The sequence below is a fragment of the Heterodontus francisci genome, chromosome 8 (genome assembly GCF_036365525.1).
Source record: "Heterodontus francisci isolate sHetFra1 chromosome 8, sHetFra1.hap1, whole genome shotgun sequence".
Lineage (NCBI taxonomy): Eukaryota > Metazoa > Chordata > Chondrichthyes > Heterodontiformes > Heterodontidae > Heterodontus > Heterodontus francisci.
The window spans coordinates 24,270,086-24,292,023 of record NC_090378.1 but is presented as its reverse complement, the minus strand read 5'-3'; the positions used below and the strand labels follow the sequence as shown (position 1 = coordinate 24,292,023).

The 21,938-nt window shown below is 40.8% G+C and overlaps 1 protein-coding gene across 3 annotated transcripts in view; it reads right to left on the bottom strand.

Moving 5' to 3' along the window:
* Positions 1-856: 856 nt before the first annotated feature.
* Positions 857-21,938, bottom strand: part of fnbp1l (formin binding protein 1-like) — a 200,478-nt gene continuing 179,396 nt past the window's right edge. For 2 of the 3 annotated variants that reach the window (XM_068036809.1, XM_068036811.1), the window contains 4 exons: positions 15,383-15,515; positions 11,879-11,997; positions 10,262-10,416; positions 857-4,701 (listed from right to left, as the gene is read on the bottom strand). In XM_068036809.1, the coding sequence (XP_067892910.1) occupies positions 4,523-4,701; positions 10,262-10,416; positions 11,879-11,997; positions 15,383-15,515 (586 nt within the window). In that variant the 3' untranslated portion in view covers positions 857-4,522. The remainder of the gene's footprint in view (positions 4,702-10,261; positions 10,417-11,878; positions 11,998-15,382; positions 15,516-21,938) is intronic. The other variant, XM_068036810.1, reaches the window with a different exon arrangement.

Sequence of the window (21,938 nt, the reverse complement as noted above, 5' to 3'; positions counted from 1 at the left end):
AGCAAGATCCCACAAATATAATAAAGGCCTGGTTATCGATATATCACAGTCAATTTTGGGTGTTGGTTGGAGGAGAAATATCAGCTGGGACACCAGCAGAGTTCCCCGGCTCATTTTCAAATAGTGCCATAGGATCTTTTATGACCAGGTGAGAGAACAGTGTTATCCAAAAAAGATGGCAGCTTGAAGAATGTAGGATTTGCTTAAGTACTACACAAAGTGCCAGCCTGGAATGTGTGTTCAAACCTCTGCAGTGGAACTTGAACCCATAACCTTCTGACTCAAGGGGAAAGAGTACTACCACTGTGCTGCGGCTGACATGTATTGCTCTTCTCTCCAATCCATAAGATATATACATATATTACTTTGATATGCAACATCATAAGTTGCCTTTGTTAGTGAAAAGCTGGGTACCAAGATTCCCCTGTCTATTTTTAAGAATGCAACACCAGTTCAAATTATACTACAGCAGCAGGACAAAGAAACATGGATTCTGATTAGCCAGAGGTGAGCTGAAACATACTATCAGGAAGTTCTTTATACACTGGAATAGCCTTCCAGATGGGGTATTGGGGGAAAATGAATGGTTTGTCTCATCCACATTTAGTTTGTGACATGCAAATTAAGTGGAATGGTTTAAAATGGGTTATTTAGACCAGCATTTTTCTATGAAACTTTGGGTGGGCCAGCACGAGAGACCAAGAACACCCAAAACCACAAGCAAAGCTGTTACACAAACACAGCAACTTCTGTCAATAGGTTCTAGGAGTATTATCAAACCTGATTTAATTTCAAAAAAGAAAAGAAAAACATTAGTTAATAGAATAGATTGTTAAACATGACAAAACTCTGTGGAATACATTAATTTATTTAAACAGTTCTCAAGAAAGTATTTTAAACAGTATCTCAACAGTGTTTTTAAAAACAAGAATCAAAGATCAACATGTGCATAAAGATCATTAATTCAAAACCTTGGCTGCTTTCACCCTACATTCTACTTTGCCTGGCAACTTGTCATTTACAATTTTAACCAGATCCTCACACACTGTATACAACTTGAAAAATTTTATGTGCAAGAAAAAACCCTCCTTCAATTGTTCACCTCTTTACTCATATTTGTAGTTTTCCTCACAAAAAGCAGCATATCTAAAAATTACATACAAAGCAAATGCATTACATTACAAACTGGATAACAATCTGCTCCACTTAACTAACTGCAGATTTACAGCTATGAAAAAAGTAGCTTTTCTATTACATTCTAGCACTTTCACAGTTAAGTAGCTGTAAAAATTAAGACAACTCAGATCATACTTAGTGCCTACTTGTAAGATTACTCTACATACCATTGCCAATATTATCATAGTGGTTTGCTTCAGAAATGTACAATAAACAAGATTATGTGCCACCATGTTATAGGGAATTGAGACTGCCAATTTATAGTGAACTACACTTTAAAAACACACATACTGAATACTAGGAAGCATGTATACGTCAGAATTTTTTTTCAATTAGTTTTTAAAATAATCATTTAAACCAAATTCTCCTGAACATTTAATGGTCACTACAGTGGATTTTTGTTAACTCTGCAATCAGTCTGCCAGAAATTATATTCACTTACCAAGAATTCACAGTGAAACAGGAATAAAAATTTTCCGTTACACACTGTCGCCTTTTTTATTGCAATGAAAGGTTTCCACATATTTATCAGCTTTAGCCAGTGACTCATGTTAACCATTGTAAATGGTAGATAATAGTCAGACAATGATTTATGTGGTTGGCATGTGCAATTTGGTTACAAACATTGTAAAATGTTATATCAGAGTGTAAATGTAAATATGTTGTTTCCAGCAATTAATACAATGGATATAGACAGAACATAGTTTCACATTTGTAATTTCAATATAGGCAACTGAACCAGATGCTAGCAAACAGATTTGGGTCAAAGCACCAAATCATATCTGGATAGTTCATCACACTTTTGCTCAGTTTTACCTAAAATTCAATTTTTCAAACTAACACAAATGGTCCTCTCTGCAGCAAAGATAAACCATACAATATTTTAGCTGATTTCAAAAGGTACTACTGAGAACAGTTGTCTTTTTTTCTGCCACTTGATAAAATTCTATTTTAAATGGCCCAAAAATCAAAATCTTTTGAATTTGAGGAATATTTCTGGTGGATAATTCCACAGTTGGTGGGTTTGAAATTGGTTAAAGATTATATATTTATTACAGCACTGGAAGAACTACAGTCAGGTTCACAGATTGAACATGGACTTCAACACAAGAACAAAGTTTGCATTACATGCAGCTTTAAGTATTCTGGGGAACAAAATCTGCACTTACGTTACTGCTCAACAAGATCAAAGTGCACATGGTTTAGGTTACATAAAATATCCACAAGTGTCAACATAGTCACACACTGGCTCGTGTGGCCACATCAGATTCCAGGACCTGCACAAATATTCTGGTTAAACCAGAGCTTCGAATGAACTTGTTATTCATAAGTCAACCAGAATGAAAAAAAATTACAAAATTCTGATTAAAAAAATTCATTTCAAATAAATTGTTAACCAATACAAATCTTTAGTATTAAAAACAATATAAATAATGACTGAAAATTTTAGTTGCACAATTCCTCTGGTATGGTATATTTATATACTAGGTATGACAACATCAGCAGCTGGAGTACCGAGAATATACAAGTCAATCAAAATTGATGAGCTGCCATGAGCCTGCAACAAATGTTAGCCTTGAGAGACACGACTGGAAACAATGACAGTCAGCAGATTTAGGCACTCTTCTGTTAAAACAGTTGATTTAAGGCAGCAGCTGTATAGTGAGATAGTGATAAAATAAAGGTTGGTGTGTCTTCAGAGAGCTCACAATGCACATCTCTCAAGGTTTGTGCCCAATTGTGTCTCTTCAGTGAGCCATGTTTGTTTTCCTGAAGTCATGCTGTTTTTCAGTTGTTTCCATTGTCTTTTGGTCTTCATTGATCAATCCAATACACACAAAAAAAATGCAGGCCAAAAGCAAGGAGGGAGGAGAATTCATAAACTATACACAGACACCAATAAAAAGATGCACGTACTGTTTTGTCAGAGCTCTTCAACACTGGTAATCAACACACCACTATTACCATGCAGTACTGGGAGCAGCACAAATGAAAAAAATGGAATGGAACTACGAATGTGAAATATTAAAAGGGATTATGCTAGATAATGTGGGGATTGCACAACAACAAAACAGACCAACCACAGTACAGTCTAGACATTTCTGAAGTGAATATTTAGTGTGATTTAGGAAAGCATGCAATAGCATGTTAGGACGAGCATATAGGATGGCACAGGCAGACAGTACTATATTTTAAAAATACTATCTGATGGTAAAGCCATTTTGAATGTACTTCACCTGGGTCAGTTAAACCTTTGGCATTGATTAAGACCTATGAAATACTGTACTGTTGATTCACCAGGTACCATATGAACTGTAGTTAGAATGGTGTTTAATCGTGTTAGTAGCAAAGTCAACCAATATCAAACATGCAGTTTCCTCCTCCCTTCTCATCTACCAGCCTCAATCTTTCAGCCAGTGCCCTTTCCCCACCCAGAAAACAGCTGCATGCAACCTCCTTCAATGCCTCGCCCAATGTTTCAAGAACCCACACACCAATTCAGGAACCTGCAATCCAGGGGGAGGGAAAAGAAAGAAAGCACCATTACTAAATTCAGCTGGGACAAAGAAAAGATAAATAAATAAATAAAGGTAACAGGAGAAACTCTACAAATTTTAGATAGAATTTTTTTAACTATGCAACCCCAAAAGTACCACACTTGCATCCAGATTTTGAAAGATGTTAAGTTAAATTAGTTGAAGTCAAATTTTCATCTTGATAATTGGCAAAATACTCAAGTAATAACAGAACATTTCTTCGGTAAAATGGACATTAAGTTCTATTTAAAAAAATTAAACATGAATGTAATGAACACTTTAATGCACCCTCCCACCACCAATACTCAAAAGCTATTTATTGTGAGCCACTTATAAAGGTTTTTTGCTTGAACGTTACAAATTAATAAAAGAACTGTTAGTTTTAAAATCTAGATTAATACTTCTAAAGCTAAAGTTTATATTCCAATAAAAAGTCAAAATTCCTTGGTTTCAATAATGGATTAAAAAAATTATAAAACACCAAGAACCTTCACCTATATACATATATACAAAGGTTAAGGCATCAGGAATAATAAAAAGGATTAATGCTATCATTAACAATACTAGAGTTAAACTGTTTCCAAATACTATGACATGGAATAACCCAAGGTCTGCATTCCTGACAAAGGATAACTTTTAAGAATAAAATCTCAATTAATAAGTTCAGCTCACACGGTGAACAAAGAATTATGCAGTAGGAACACAGAAAGTTTAAGAATTCATACTCTTAATGTTTCTCCACTATTCCTTTAGTTATTTAAATTAATACATTTCCCACATGAGTATAACTGGATTTCCGCATCTTATATTTATATATAGGTCACTGCACCTTTACTGTTTTTCTCTAGAGTAATATCTACATATGATGTTGGCACGTAGCCTTCTTGTCCATTCTGTTTGCGTGCTCTTGTCCAGCCATCTCCTTTATCTTCTTCAATAACATACAGTACCTCTCCTTCTTGCATTGCTAATGTCCCTTCATTTTGACCTGCAAAAGGGGAAAAAAACAGACAAGTCCAAAATGTACTCACTGCAATGTCCTTCACTCAATGAGGATGGCATAGATCGAGGCCATTTGGTCTGCAGTACCTGTACTGGCTCTTTGAAAGAACTACCCAATTAGTTCCACTACCCCACAGCCCTTCAAATTTGTCCTTTACATCAGTAATATTTGTTAATTTGTGGCTGTTCATGGAAAACCATGGACTCCGTCAGTTATGTGTAACACAATGGATGAAGTTCTCAGTATACATGCTAAAAAAAAACCCATCAGATTCATGCAGGTGTTCCTGTATTTTTTTTTTAATGAGTAAGAGCCAAATGCCAAACAAAATGCTACAGATGTTGGTAATAGTCATAGTGATATGGTCAGAGTTATTACAGCACACAAGGAGGCCATTCAGCCTCCATCTCTGTAACCCAAATCCAGAAGCAAAAAGAGAAAAAGCTGGAAATGCACAGCAAGTCAGGCAGCATTTGTACAGCGAAAGAATTTAATCATTTCACATTTCAGGTACTAAGATTCTACCGCAGACTGGTCTGAGAAAGTGTCTTTACATCTTGAAAAAAGATAACTGATTACAGGAAGTCCACCTCCCGAACACCAGCAGCAAACAAATGTGTTGTAGGGCTCAATGGTCATGGCCCTGAAAATCCACAGCCACTCAAGGATACTCCCATTATCATTCCACTGTACTATCCAACATTTTGAAAATTATGACAGACAAAACAGCACCACAGAAACATAGAAGGAACCACAGGAGTTGGAAGACACACTTGGCTCAATGTACCTGCGTTGGCTCTTTGCTGGAGCAATCCAGAACTGCTCCTCACTGCCCTGGTCTCCACACACTTTCCACTTTTGTTGAACAAGTGAGTTACTTGAAACTTATCACAGACCTTCCCTTCCCATCCCCAGCACTTTCCCTGCCTCTGTGCATGCTTAAACACTGTTACATCTTGAACTTCTTGCAGTTCTGACAAAAAGGCATCGACCTGAAACACTGGCCGAAATTTTACATTGAGGAGGTGGCCCCGTCCACAGGCTTAAAAAAAAAATCAGGATGAGCCCGCCTCCGCCGGACCTGGAAGCCACACAGCAATTTTGTGGCCCAAGCTCTTAACTGGCCTTTGTCAGGACTTCTGCCCCTTTGTGGCAGGAAGTCCCGCCTCAAAGAGCTGCCGGCCAATCAGAAGGACTGCAGCTTCTCAGTCCAGCAGCGCCACCAGGAGCGGTGGCTACTGCTGGGACTGCAACCAGCCAGAAGAGGACAATAAACGGCACCCTTCAGGAAAGTAAGTGGGGTTCAGGCTTCACCAGGGATAATCGGCTCTGGCAAAGGGGGTGGGGGCTGGAGACGAGGGCAGTGGAGCTAGTTTTAGTGGGGGCAGCCCGTCCGTGGGGCACAAGGTGCCGGATCAGGAGGGCCCATACCTAGCTCGCAAGGAAGCAACCAAGTATTACAGGGCGGCCTCCTCAGGTGCTGAAGTACCAGTGGCAGCGGGCCATTTGTCACCTCCCCCGCCGCTGGTAAAATAGCAGCAGGGCGAATAGGCAACTCCACAGATGCTGCCACACCTGCTGAGTATTTCCAGCATTTTCTGTTTTCAGCAGCAGTTACAGGATAGTGGTCAGGAACAGGCCTTATGCTTTTATTGCCTATCTAGTTCAGGGGCACTATATTCCAATTATAGACTTTCTAATGTTGTTCTGGTTGATATCAGCTATGTTATCACAGACCCGGACTGCCTCGGACTGTATGGCTCCAAAAAAACCTAGGGAAAGGATGAAAGAACTGGTGTGAATACAACACCTTTCATGATCTCTGTGTCCCAAAGAACTTCAAAGCCAATTAAGTACAACAGTGACTGCATTTCACAAGTAATGGAGGGAGACGGCGTAGTGACAATTCACTGAACAGACTAATGCCCTGGGGACATGGCAGCTTGGGGAATTTAAATTCAATTAATTAATAAAAATCTGGAATAGAAAGCTAGTCTCAGTAATCACAGAATTGTTACAGCACAGGTGGCCGCCATTTGGCCTGACCTGTCTGCGCTGGCTCTCCGAAGGAGCAATTTACCTAGTGCTGCCCCCCCGCCTTCTTCCCATAGCCCTGCACATTCTTCCTTTTCAGACAACAATCCAATTCCCTCTTGAATGCCTCAATTGAACCTGCCTGCAACAGTCTCTCAGGAAGTGCATTCCAGATTCTGCACCCCCTTTAGAATTGTATCCTTTATTTTATATTGTCTCTCCATGTTCTTCCTGCCAAAATGAATCACTTCACACTTCGCTGCATTAAATTTCATCTGACTCTTGTCCGTCCATTCCATCAACCTACGTCCTTTTGAAGTTCTGGTGCCATGTAACTATCATCGACTGTCGTAAAAACCTATCTGGTTCACTAATGTCCTTTAGGGAAGGAAATCTGCCGTTCTTACCTGGTCTGGCCTACATGTGACTCCAGACCCATAGAAATGTGGTTGACTCTTAACTGCCCTCTGAAATGGCCTAGCAAATCACTCTGTTGTCAAGGGCAATTAGGGATGGGCAACAAATGCTGGCCTTGCCAGCGACGCCCAAATCCTATGAAATAATTTTTTTTTTAAATGTAGGAAAATACAGCGAAGTCCCACAAACAGCAATGATAAAAATGACTGGATAATCTGTTTCAATGATGTTGACTGAGGAATAATCTGTTGGTCAGTACACCGGGAGAACTCCCCTGCTCTTTTCCAAATAGTGCCATGATTCTTCTACATCCACCTGACAGGGTGTTGGTTTAACTTCAGCTCAACAGTACAGCATTTCCTCAGTACCGCAATGAGCATCAGTCTAGATTATGCCCGACATCCTAAAGTGGAGCTGGAACCTACGACTTTCTGTTTCAGAAGCTAAAGTGCTACCACTGAGCCAAGACTGACACCTGGTAAATTCAAAAAATGTTTTGTAGAAATCAGTTTCCATTTGGGGTACTGCTTAAACTCAAGAAAACAAACATTCAAAACAAAAGGAGACCGTTAACCAAAAGGGCGATCCACAATTACTTACAGAATTCATGAATAACATTTTTATGGGCCTCGATGGCCTTCTTAACTTGACTAAAAGTTGGATAGATATAAGTAGCCATCTCTTTCAGAATTCTATAACATTACAGATGCACAAATTTAAAAAGCCACCATACTAATGGAGAATGTATAGATGTACTGTACCAATGAATTTCGTTCTCTATGTGCTGCTGGCCTTGTACAGATATACGTTTGACACCAAAAGATCAAAGGATGCTGCTGAACGATATTGAAATTAACACCACTGAAAGTCACACATGGAGTGCTGAAAATCCTCTCTTTTTGGCAGAAAATCTGGTCTAGAGATGTGGAGACATCCTTAGCATGACATCAGCATAGTGCAACTTTCTTTAATTCTTTAATACTGCAAAACTGTCCTTGCACTAGTCACCTAGTGACTAGTAAGGTTCTGAATCCTGCTATTCTTTACTACTGTGATATGTATTGCTTTGCTGAAATGACTACTTTCTCTCAGAAAGAATCGCACACGAACTAAACTACTGGAAGAGCTACATATACAGTTTAAAGCCAGACCTTATGTAGGTCCAGCTCACACTAAACTACTGCATTTTCATTTGATGTGGCAAGTTGAGTAAATAAAAGGTTAAAATTTGAGATTTACTGCCAGACATTATGGGCCTGATTTTTAACTATTAAGTTTTGAATGAGTTAAAATCCTACCTCTTTTTCAGCAATCAGTACATTTTTGAGTTTCATGTTCTTGTTTTAAAATGATTATAGGATTGCACTCAAAATAATTTATGTTGTCAATATTATACAAGAAGCAATAATTAGAGCAGATATATTGACACCATAAAATTGGTGTCAGCCATGGCTCAGTTGGTAGCACTCTCCTCTGAGCCAGAAGATTGTGGGTTCAAGTCTCATTCCGGGACTTGAGCACAAAAATCAAGTGATACTCCAGCGCAGTGCTGTACTGGTGGAGGTGTCTTCTTTCGGTTGAGAAGTTAAACCAAGGCCCTGTCTGCCCCCTCATGGCACTATTTCGAAGAGCAGGGGAATTATCCCCAATGTCCTGGCCAATAATGATCCTAATAATAATAATAATAATAGTAATAACAGATTATCTGGTCATTAACACATTGCTGTTTGTGGGAGCCTGCTGTGCACTAACTGGCTGCCACCTTTCCTATATTACAACAGTGACCACACTTCAAAAGTACTTCATTGCTGTGAAGCACTATGGGATGTTTGGTGGTTGTGAAAGGCACTATATAAAGTCTTTCTTTTTATAAGAGAATTTACAGCACTTAAACAGGCCATTCAGTCCAAAGTTCTATGCTGTTGTTTATGCTCCACACAAGCCTCCTCTCATCTTGCTTCGTCTCACCCTATCAACATCCTTCTATTTCTTTTCCACTCCTGCACTTATCGAGCTTCACCTGAGACACATCTGTGCTATTTGCCCCAATGACTGCATATGGTAGCAGGGTCCACCTTCTAACCACACTCTGGTGGATGAAGCTTTGCCTGAATTCATTATTGGAGGCTGTTATATTTAGACTTGTAGCTTTTGACTCCCCCCACCAGTTTAAACAACTTCGCTGCGTCGACCCCATTATAAATACCCTTCATAATTTTAAAAACCTCCATCAAGTCATCTCTCAGCCTTCTCTAAAGAGCCCCAGCCTGTTCAGTTTTTCATGACCATTACCGGCATCAATCTTGCAAATTTTTCTTTTTTTTAAATAGAAGCTTCTACAATGCCTCAATATCTTTTTTTAAATATGAAGATCAGAGCTGAGCACAGTACAAAGTGCAATCTAACCAAAATTCTGTACAATTCCATTCCTCTAGAAATGAAGCCAGGTGCTTTGCTTTCTTTTTAATGGCTTTGTTAACTTGCATTGCTACTTTTAATAATTTGTGAATCTGTACCTCTAGATCATTTTGCTCCTCTACCGCATTTAGATTCTTATTTTCCTAAGAAGTAGGTAGCCTCCTTATGCCTCCCACCAAAAGACACCACCTCATACCTCTGTGGCATTGTACTGGATTTTTACAAGCTCTTGGACTGCTCAATACCATGCTCACTTTCCAAATCATTACATTGGATACCACGTTACATTCCATTTTAACTCTTCACCCACTCCCACACTCCGATCCTGGCTCAATTCATGGAATGCTTCATGTCTCCAAACATTTAGTCAAATATAACCCATGAAGGAGAACAAAGTAATTTATTAAATCTAGATGTCATTTGAATTTATGCAAGTTATTCAATAAATTGGTACTTCATTGCAACAGGTAATGACTAATTGGAAAATATATTTTACCTTGAGAATAAATTATAAATTCTATTAAAATAATTCAGAAATGGTCTTAAAATGTCTTGGATCATGGATTGATTTTCAAGATTTACAGAAACAATATAGATCAAATAATGCCATTTTTTATGGAAAATGTTTGGGTTTAAAAATAAGCCTCTCAAAATTCAGACCATATGAAGATCTTACCATCAAATGGGTACAGAGCTTTGCAATGGCCAACAGCAGGTAGAGGCTCATCATCTTCAAATTCATCATCAAACTCAGCAGCACGATGTGGTTCTGGATATCTCTGGTTTGTTCTCTGTTCTTGATTTGGATCATCTGTGTAGCTCCCTTCAGGACTGGTGGAAGTGAAACCAGGCGACAAGAATTATTAAATGCTAAGAAACTTACCTGAAATACTTAAGTCTGTAGATGGTTATAGTTAAAATGCATTTAAGTCTAGAAATTAGGCAAACAGGTTATTCTTTAATTAACTAGCCTTGGAATTTGCACCAGTAGTAAATTTATTCCCTCAACCTGCATTTTACTTATCTAAGCTGTATATGGAAGGGAAGCATTGAGGGATGCAGCTTAGATTACTGTCTAGAATGGCACCAGTATCACACTGATTTTTAAGTAAATTTCTCAATTTTCCCCAGCCCGCCACCCTGAAAAACGCAGTGACTCCCACTGGGGTACAGGTCCACTTGTGCCAGTCACCTGCTGGTACTTAGTTCAATTGTCCATCCTTCAGACAAGAACTCAACACTGGCAAGAATTCAACATCAAGACAACTAACTCAGCACACCAGGGACCAAAGCTGGGTTTGTCCTGGACAGAATGGCTCAAACAGGTGAGCTTTGAGAAGCTCAACATTATTATAGGTTTTAAATGTCATGCAGTCTACATATTTTTAAAAGTTTGGACATTCCCAAATGCTGATATCACTTAAATAAGGGAGATCTTGCAGGTTTGGAGTTTTACAAAGCAACACCTTTGATACCCAACTACAAGTAAAAATGTTTGGCAGCTAATTGATATTATCAATGTTTTGCTGCTTTGTATACTCCCTAAAATGTTACTCATTTTATGTTTACTGTCATTAGTAACCATTCTCATTCTTTTTGCAGCAGTACATTTATACCAGCAATGGGTGTCAGAGCTGACACAAAACAGTCTCCCAAAATCTAATCACATTAAGCAAACTGCATGATAACAGGTTTTATTTCCCCATCTATAACTGAGATAGAATATACCGTCTATTGATGCCACAATATATGCTCCATGGTAGAAACAGCAGATGCGTTAATATACTTATTAACCACAGTGTTACAAGTTTCCAAGTACTAACCAGGCCTGAGTCTGCTTAGCTTCCGCAATCAGACAAGATCGGGTGTTTTCAGACTATATGACCTGTCCAACCTATTACAGGTTTTAAATCTGATGATCTTTGATGCTATCTAATTCTTTTTATATGTTGCAGTTTTGATTATCCAGTTTCTGTTGATTTGAACATTTAACAAAAGCTTGTAACTGGAGTCAATTTAGAGCTTTACTGTACAATTTATTGTTCAAATACTTGTTTTTTCAACTGACTAGATGACTAGTTTGCAGAAAATTGCAAAGGAAGAAAAGTAATCTATTCAGTATGCACTATTTTTAAAAAAATCAATGTAACTAAAGCATGCGAATTTTAAGTCTGTAAATTAAATGAATTGTTGATTTATTTTTAAAAAACCATTTGACTGAAACCAGTTAAAGTCCATTAAACTCTGAATGTTGTTACAACTTCATTAACAACTACAGTGGTTGAATGCATACCTCTCTCTCCCAGGTGTTCCATGATGGTTAACTTCAGCAGGTCGCTCGAACGTAGCGCCACCACTTAACCGCCTATCTCCTCTTCCAAATGTTCGGTTTTCAACCTCAAAGAGCCAAGTCTTAGAGAGATTGGTGCATTATCAGCTTTACGGTCAACTCAACTGATTATGGCTTCTGTTCACAGCAGTCTACTTTAACACTGCCCATATAGGTCATAATAAAATAATTAACTGGTTAAATAAATGAACAACTTTAGCCCACGCTCCCTTAAAACACCTTCTAGGGTGGAATCGCAATTATCAGCCCCCAGTCCTCCCCTTCCACCAAAAGGTATTCAAAGTTCCACTGCAAATGACGGAGAATGTCCGAACCTAGGACAAGTAACTTGTTGTGACTAAAGACCCTGAGACAAATCCCACTACTTTTAGGCGATCGTGCAGGTTCCCCAGTCAGTTTCATTATTTATTGCCACTTTAATTCTAATCAGAAACATGGGGCTGGAATTTCAAAACGAGGTTGGGAACAGGATGTCGAGATAATTTCCAGGTCCGTGCCTCAACTGCGTCACTCACTTGATGCTATTTTGAAATGTAAATGCCCTAATTGGGCAGGAGGTGAGCTCAGTGCCCTATTAGTGGCTCTGATCGTCTCCAGGAGGCGGAGCTGCCTACAGAGCGGGAGCGGCCTGTGCTGCCTTGCCAAAAGAGCTGGCAGCTCCTCAGAGGGCCAGCAGCGTAAAAGATGCTGACGTTGTTGAAAAATGAAATAATAAGGTAATGTGCAGAATCCCAAAGGGCCCCATAATTTTTAACCTCAAAAAACAGTTTCCCTTCCCCTGCTGTGAACTCAACAGCTGTGCACTAACATGCACCAGACTGTTCAGGTTCGCCGGAATCCAATTTGAAAATTCTAGTCCTGACCTCCCTGGCCCCTTAACAGGCTCCTATAGGAGCTTAATGGGCTGTTAATTGGAGGTAAGCGGGTTGGTTTCCCTGTTCCCTCACCCTGCCCTCACTTTAAAAATTGGATCCTGTCCTGGAGGAATCAGAATCCGGAGATGCCCTCTGAAAATCGCATCTGCACCTAATCCCAGCTCCGCCGGCCTTTGAAATCCCAGCTCTTGGTTTTAACATGCCAGTGTCCTGCAATATTCTGCCCCACCCAATAGTCAAGCAGGTTTCTGGCTGGAACAATAATCAGCAGCTTTACAACAGCACTGTTTAAAATTAGAGTCTGAAGTATAGAGCCTGAACTGAAGAGCCAGCGTGCAGAGCAGAGTGCATACCAACCGCTGCAGGAATCCAAAACAAAAGCAAAATACTGCAGATGCTAGAAATCTGAGATATACACAGAGGGCTGAATTTCACACCACCCCAGCGGGTCGGATGGTGGCATGGGAGCGGCGATAGCCACCGGCCTTTCCGTGCCCCGGGGGGTGGGGGTGCCATGGCAGTCGGGCACAGGGTGCTTGATTGAGGGCCGCCCCCACTTCCCAACCCACCTCCGGTGGCCCAAGATGCCCCCCCCCTCCCCCCAAACGACTACCCTTTTGGCTGGCAGCACACTGAGGCAGGACCTCCTCCCTCAAGCGGGTGGAAGTCCTGCCTCGGGACAATTAAAGCCCAGGGACCGTAAAATGCAGGTCGGTTCCCCAGGCTAGGCGTAAGTCCCGTCCGCCTATGATAAAATCCAGCCCAGAAAATTCTGGAAGTACTCAGCATGTCCGGCAGCATCTGTGGATAGAGAAACAGAGTTATGGTTTCATGTCTGTGACCTCAGTGTCATCAGCTTTGATGAAAGATCACAGACCTGAAATGTTAACTCCATTTCTCTCTCCACCGATGCTGCCAGAAATGCTGAATATTTCCATCATTTTCTGTTTTTATTACGGCAGGAATCAGCTAGTTCTACAGACTAAGAGGAAAAGAAATAGCTGGCCCATCAAGCTTGTCCCATACTGCCATGGCACAATTTAAACATACCATGATCCCCACCTTAACACCCCCGCCCCAACCCCTCAATGCCAGCAGCACCATCAAGCCGTGCAATCTCCTTGAAGAGACAAATGATTCTGCACATGCTTAGTTTTACTCCACTCACTGGCTCCTTAATTCAGACTAGTTCTAAATCATGTTGTAATACCAACTATTACAGCAGTAGCCAGCTTCTTTACCATTCTACAGAAAGAGGCAGAATACCAGCACTTTAAAATACATTCCTGATTATAAGTGAAGTGTCAGTGAGGGAAAAAACTGACTGGGACTGATTCACACCCACAGTAAAAGTTTTCCGACAACAGCCTGTAATTTCTGGTCATTCTCCCACAACTGCCCTGGTCGGTTTGGCAATTTTATGTTAATTTCACTCTCCCTGCCTATAACCAGTATTTCGCTTGCTATTTGTGGCTGTGTTGCTTTGATCTGGTTTGATATGGAAATTAAATGCTGTTACGTAGATTTTGCAGTTTGCTGTGTGGTTTACTGAGGCTAAGTGGCTATGGAGCAGCTATGAGGTCAGTTTGAAGACACTACCTCCATGTTCACATTGCAATTGCCCCAGGCACTCCACATAACTGACATCACTAGAGTGACCTCGCACAGAAGGAGACCATAATAGAAGTTTTTCATGTCAGTAAGAAAATTGTAATTTATCGCAAAATTATTTCCTTTGATAAAAAGGAGAGTACTGTGATTAAAAATACTTCCTGTGGAGCTTACTTCCTCTCTAGTCATCTTGTGGATTTCTAATCCAAATCGCATAACTCAAGACATTTCCAGTTATGATGGAAGGTCAACGACCTCAATGCTAACTGTTCCTCTCTCTACAGATGCTGCCTGACCTGCTGTCCAGCCTTTCCTGTTTTAATTTCAGATTTCCAGTATCTGAAGTATTTTGCTTTAACGGCAGATACTCCAAAGTAGCTGAGTGCCCTTGTAATCATACATTAACAGGTACCAGGGACTACATCTCACACTGTCTTACTTTCCCTCTTAGCTTAACTCCCTCTGTCCCCCACCACTCCACAGCACAGAAATACTACAGTTGCCAGTCCATGCCTCATTTAATGCAGGTTGGACCAGGAATTGAACATAGTGGGGCTTGTTCCTGCATGCTCCCTTGTTCCAGGGTACTGAACAATAGGCCTTGGAAGTACAAGGCGACTGAAAATCCTGTTGGGTGAAACTGGTTAATTTGGCTTCATACCTCCCAAGCCCATCTTTTTCCAGTTTCTCCTAAATGTACTTACACTTGTATGGTTTCACTGAGCCAGGAGCCCTCTAGAGCTTATTCAAATGGACATTCTTCATTTGGGAGCATAGAGGCTGAATGTTAGCAATCACTTGAACAATATCTTTAAGGGGAATTGACATGTTAGCACTCAAATATAAAATCAACAAAATTAGATGAGTCACACAATTCCCAGAATACCCAATTCTTAAAAGTATTGAGCAATGTACAACACCGATATCTTTTATACAATAAATATATTGCTTTTCAAGTTACCTCATTCTTTTGAATCTCATGACGAAGTCGGTCAATGTTGCACATGGTCTCGGATATTTTTGGGTGCAAACTACCAGAATCACCCATCTGAGGATTTCGTTCATAAACATCTTTCATTTTATTTAAGGCATCTCTGGGGAATAATAAAATAGCATCCTGAGTTATATGGTTATTTCATGTAAAGTGCACTAAATATCATTAGATCTGCAACTGTCCCATTTCTACTTAACCTTTACACTTCCAAATCCTTATTAATAACTGCTTGGTTACATCAGTCTGAGTCAGCTGAAAAATCTACATGACTTTATATATGATCTATATTAAGCAGTATCTTAAATTGTTAAAGAAGCTCCACTGTTAATTATGCCTTTTTTCAGTTAGTGGAGTTTTAAACTGTTACAAAGCACTTACCTAGGCTAATTCAATAAATATGTAGGGATAGCAATGGTATATGTTGCCTGAATAGATTAAAGTGCTGCTCGTTGAGAATCCAGTTAATGACTATTTAAGGCAAGATATGGTCAGTACGACATTTTGTTCCCACACCCCCCCACTTAGACTCATATGTTAAGACTAGTTATTACCTTCATGTTGCATATATAATGAACAGTTTAAAATACATTTTGAAAAAGCTTCAGACTGCCTAACACTTTTGAATTAAACTCAATTTTCTAATTTCATCAAAACCCATTCCAAACTTCACCTAGACACAATAGTTCATTTACGTATAATTGATATTGTGTGGAACATGTTTCACAATGCCATGGCACCAGCTTAGAGCAAAACAAAGCTGTTAGTTTCACACTCTGTCCAGGTTTGACTATACTTTTCTTTAAATAAAGCAAGATCTGAAGTATCTTTTCCAACATTGAAGAGGTTAAAATGGGCTTTAAAACATTCCCAAGTGATCCAAACAATTAGGTGGGATTTAAAAAAATTTACTTGGCACCTGTTGCAGTCAGTGAACATATTAGGAAGCCAAAGTAGTACAAAGCCTCTACCTTAAGGCAGTCACACATAGAATCTGACCAACTTAACTCGAGCTATATTACATTGCTCCTATCAAATGTAAACTGTAGTATAATCAGCCTGTTAGCTAAAATGTGTCTATTTTTGCACCAATTAAATTGCTGAAACCATTTAATTGGCTGTGACACAAAGGAGTCTAAAAATGGATGTTTAGCACTTCATAAAATGATTTAACCAAAATTTGACATTCTTCAGGTAATCTAGTTTTCTTTAAAATTTATGAAACCTCACTACACTAGTTTTGAAATGTTTCCCTGCCCTCCCCCCACCCCCACGCTTGTTGCAACCAATTGCACAGGTTCAAGTACATGCTAAGTCTCACAGAGGAAGTTTAAGGATAAGGCACGAGACTGAAATCCAAGACTGCAAGAAGTGGTAATACTTGGATTGCTTCTTGTGCTCAGCACTGGACAGGTTGAGGAGAGGAAGATTAAGAAGGTCAACATGTGGCTGCAGGGCTGATGCAAGGGGTAAGGGTTCATATTCCTGGGGGACTGGAGCACTTTCTGGAACAAATATTATTTAATCCCTTTGGCATAGACCATCAGGGAGAAGGGGCAGGAAAGAGGTCCTGAGATAGGTTAAAGAAATTATAGAAGGCAAACAGGATATCAAAAAATTAAATGAAACCCAGCAAAAAACGAGGGTCAACGTACCTAAAAACTGGAGTGAGGATTGAGTGATACGTATCGGAAGCATTATAAGCATTAATAACTATGTAGGACAATAATACAGTAACTGTAAAGGAAACATAGCTTAAGTTTGGAGAGGTCTGAGAAATTAATATTTGCAGTTCTAACATTAACTGGTGAGATAGGAAGTTAAAAAATATGTTGAAGTGGAATTTTAAATGAAGAATTCTATCCTGACATTAGAATGTAAGGATGTCTTAGGGTTTTGTGGTAAGACAGAATCTATGTGGTTACGTTTGAAATCGGAAGGGAAATGGTATAATTCTTAGCGAGCATTACAGGTCACCAGTGGACGGATGTAATTGAAAGTGAGATCTTCAGACATTTCAGACACATAGGTAAGAACAACAGGGCAATAATACAGGGTGATTTTATATATCCCAAGATATATTGGAATAAAGATAATCCATGTGGTCAGAGTGGGGACGTTTATAGAATTTCAAAAGGACTACTTCCTAGAGCAGTACATTTCTAGTCCAAAAGCATTGCTTGATTTAGTTGTGGGAAATGAATGAACACAAAATTCCAAAATTATAAAAAGCAAACAATTTTCAATTGATAAAAAAATCAAGGTAGTATTTGTTAATTACTCCTTTTTCTAAAAGCTCAGTTTTTATTGTCTCCTTTAGTCTAATTTTCAGTTGAATTGCAAATAAATCTGATTTGCTTGCCTTTCCTGAAAAGGATTGTTTTTATTTCTCGTATGTCACTTAACGCTATATGGACTACTACTACCTTGTAACAGTATTTGGGCTACTATTCCTCTGGTGAATAATCTGCCTTTTGGACGTTTTTCTGCTCACTCACCTGGGTCACTCACCTGCAATCTATTTCCTGGAAACTACAAGTAAAGGCCAAAATAGCTCTGCCAAACTGGCATCTCAACTTACACTTACAGTTCCAGGCATTATTGAATGAACTTAAGACAGGTGTTACGACCAGGTGAGGAAGGAGTCTAGGGCTTTCCTCTCGGCCTTTTCCTGGTTTGGCCGTAACAGGATTTAACTTTTAAGGCACAGTGTTTTTAGCTTCCCCTCAGTGAGTCCTTGCTCACTGCTCTTTAATTGTAATTGTAAAAAAATCAACGACAGGTTTTCTCAGATTTAAACAAGAAAGGTATAAGTTTATTAACCTTAAAACTCGAACTCAGTTAAAACGAAGAATACGCGTCACGACCACGCTAGCATGCATACGTGATAAACACTCATAAATAGAGACAGAGGAGAAGAAAGAATTAAGTGGGGGGGAGGGGAAGGTTTGAAGCAGTATATGGAATTCAGCTACTGTTTTTGGGTTGGATGTAAAGTCTTTGATTGAGGTTAAGTCTTGCAGTTCTCGTTGGGGCCCATTTCACATTTTCAAACTTGTTTCACTAGTATTCTGTTTGAGGCTTAAGTTACTTCCGTGGGTCCCTGGAACTTTGCATGAGAGAGAGACACAGAGAAAAAGAGGGAGAGGGAAAGAAAGACAATCTGATCCTTTCTGTGTCAGGCACAATTCAAAAAGCCTCAGGTTGGCCAGCAGAGTAGTCATGTGACTAGCTCCTTGTATGAAACAGCCTCGCTTGCGAGGTTTTTGGATTTCTCCAAACTTACCAGACACACTCAGTGTTGGGAGGGGGGGGGGTGCAATGCTGGCTCTTACACATTCAATGACTCTCAATGTCTTTCAATCATTTATTTAGAGATACAGCACTGAAACGGGCCCTTCAGCCCACCAAGTCTGTGCCGACCAACAACCACCCATTTATACTAACCCTACAATAATCCCATATTCCCTACCACCTACCTACACTAGGGGCAATTTACAATGGCCAATTTACCTATCAACCTGCAAGTCTTTGGCTGTGGGAGGAAACTGGAGCACCCAGTGAAAACCCACGCGGTCACAGGGAGAACTTGCAAACTCCGCACAGGCAGTACCCAGAATCGAACCCGGAGCCCTGGAGCTGTGAGGCTGCGGTGCTAACCGCTGCGCCAAAAACACCTCTGGGTAATTGAATCCGGGAGTACTTCCATTGTCTCTCTGAGAAATTGTCTCTTGAAATGCAAGCATGTTTTCAGCCACTCAGTCCTGTGGTCTTTTAAAACAAGTCATATTCAAAGTCCAGTAACAGCTCAAATAGTGTTCCACATGACAAAATTAATATGTTTCCATTTGGCAGGTGTGGCTTCCGTCACACAGGACATTTTGTAGTACTGTCTATTATGTAGCTCAGCTATGCTGGAGGTTGATACTGTACCAATTCTTTGCATAATTTCATGAATTAATTCTCAATATGATGAGCAAATATATAACACATGAAATAAGAAAAGGCAATTTACTGGTCAATATACGCATTGGGATTCCTACAGCTCCACACGCTATAAGATTGGCCTCATCGGCAATCTCATAAATAGGGCCCGAGGCATTTGCTCACTGTGCAAAGCTATCCTGCGGGATTATGGCTACCCCTATGAGATCATTGCTCTTTGTGCATCACACGCACTTACGAATGGGCCTAAATCTACCAATTTCGGACCTGAAAAGTGCCCAGTCTACCTCAAATTACACAGGAAGGGTAAGGTATCTCAAATATTTGAGCAACAGGTGAAGCTAGCCTTTTCACACTGCTACTATGCAGTAGCAACACAAGTGGTCCACACAAGATCAGGGGGCAGGTTGTTCAACCTTGCCCGTCTAAGAGCGAAGTCCAAAGTACGGAAAGTCCTCATCAGGGAACTCCTCTTTGCTGATGATTCTGCTTTAACATCTCACACTGAAGAGTGTCTGCAGAGTCTCATAGACAGGTTTGCGGCTGCCTGCAATGAATTTGGCCTAACCATCAGCCTCAAGAAAACGAACATCATGGGACAGGATGTCAGAAATGCTCCATCCATCAATATCGGCGACCACGCTATGGAAGTGGTTCAAGAGTTCACCTACCTAGGCTCAACTATCACCAGTAACCTGTCTCTCGATGCAGAAATCAACAAGCGCATGGGGAAGGCTTCCATTGCTATGTCCAGACTGGCCAATAGAGTGTGGGAAAATGGCGCACTGACACGGAACACAAAAGTACGAGTATATCAAGCCTGTGTCCTCAGTACCTTGCTCGATGGCAGCAAGGCCTGGACAACGTATGTCAGCCAAGAGCGACGTCTCAATTCATTCCATCTTTGCTGCCTCTGGAGAATACTTGGCATCAGGTGGCAGGACCGTATCTCCAACACAGAAGTGCTCGAGGCGGCCAACATCCCCAGCTTGTACACACTACTGAGTCAGCGACGCTCGAGATGGCTTGGCCATGTGAGCCGCATGGAAGATGGCAGGATTCCCAAAGACACATTGTACAGCGTGCTCGCCACTGGTATCAGACCCACCGGCCGTCCATGTCTCCGCTTTAAAGACGTCTGCAAACGCGACATGAAGTCCTGTGACATTGATCACAAGTCGTGGAAGTCAGTTGCCAGCGATCGCCAGAGCTGGCGGGCAGCCATAAAGGCGGGGCTAAAGTGTGGCGAGTCGAAGCAGTTGGCAGGAAAAAAGACAGAAGCGCAAGGGGGGAGCCAACTGTGTAACAGCCCCGACAAACAATTTCTTCTGCAACACCTGTGGAAGAGTCTGTCACTCTAATATTGGCCTTTATAGCCACTCCAGAAGCTGCTACACAAACCACTGACCACCTCCAGGTGCTTACCCATTGTCTCTCAAGACAAGGAAGCCAAAGAAGACTATGCAGTAGCAACACAAGTGGTACTTTCCACTAACAGGATGCTGCCGTCAAGCCAAAAAGACGTTCTGCCTACTTCACGAATGAGTAATGTGGTATACGAGTTCCAATGCCGGTGCGATGCAAGATATGTGGGCCATATGTCCCAATGACTGTTGATCGTATAAGCAGCACGTCCCTTTAGTTATTCGCACTAGACAGAGTACTGATCATACTCAACCAGCCTGTACTTGGAAAACTCAGAACACAATGGTCTAATGTTAGATGTGATTCCGCAATTGGACAGGACTTACTGAACAGTCCCGAGTGTGCTAAGAATTACACTAACAACCAATTTAAGATCATCAGTCGAGCTCACAATGTGGCTCACTTGCGCTTGCTAGAAGCTACATAGGTTCATACACAGGGACCTGTCCTCTGCAGGGAAAGGAAACACGTTCAGGCCTTGCGTCTTTTCAAAAAGGCGCAAATGATCAATCAAGCTTATTCCTTCCACAGATATGAATGGTCTCGGCAATTATGAACTCAACAAATCGAAATCTCCAGTTAGCTGATTATAAATAGCTCATTAGCAAATTCTAAACTTTTTTGCCAATTTTCTCTCCAGACAGAGGACTTTAACTCAGCTACAGTTCCACAGTCACCAGCAATCCATTAGTATCTTACTCAAATGGTCTCATTTCATGTGAGAGCCTACAGGCAGGATATTTAACCACATGGGCCATAACCACTGAACCTAATTCTATCCTCAACTGACATTCACTAACTTTCCAGTGGGGATCACTAACTAGCAATCAGAAGCATTGATTGCTGCTGACTGTATTTAATGGAGGCGACAGAGGTCGCGCCCGCCAGCTGAAGAGCTGGTGAGAGCCCAGTGTCACCTCTTTGCCTGAAAGCCCACCACATTACATGCCAATCAGGCACTTAACTGGGCAGCAGCAGGCCTTCCTCAGAATCAGTGGCCAGCGGCTCTTTTACTGAGCAGTGCCACCGTGGAGGCAATAACTGCTGTCGGTAAGGCACCCACCCAAGGCCCAGGATCATAGACAGGCCCAGGCCACAGGCCAGTGATGGCCAAAGGGGTTTCCCAGGGTGGGGGGTCACGGGCGGTCAGCATCAA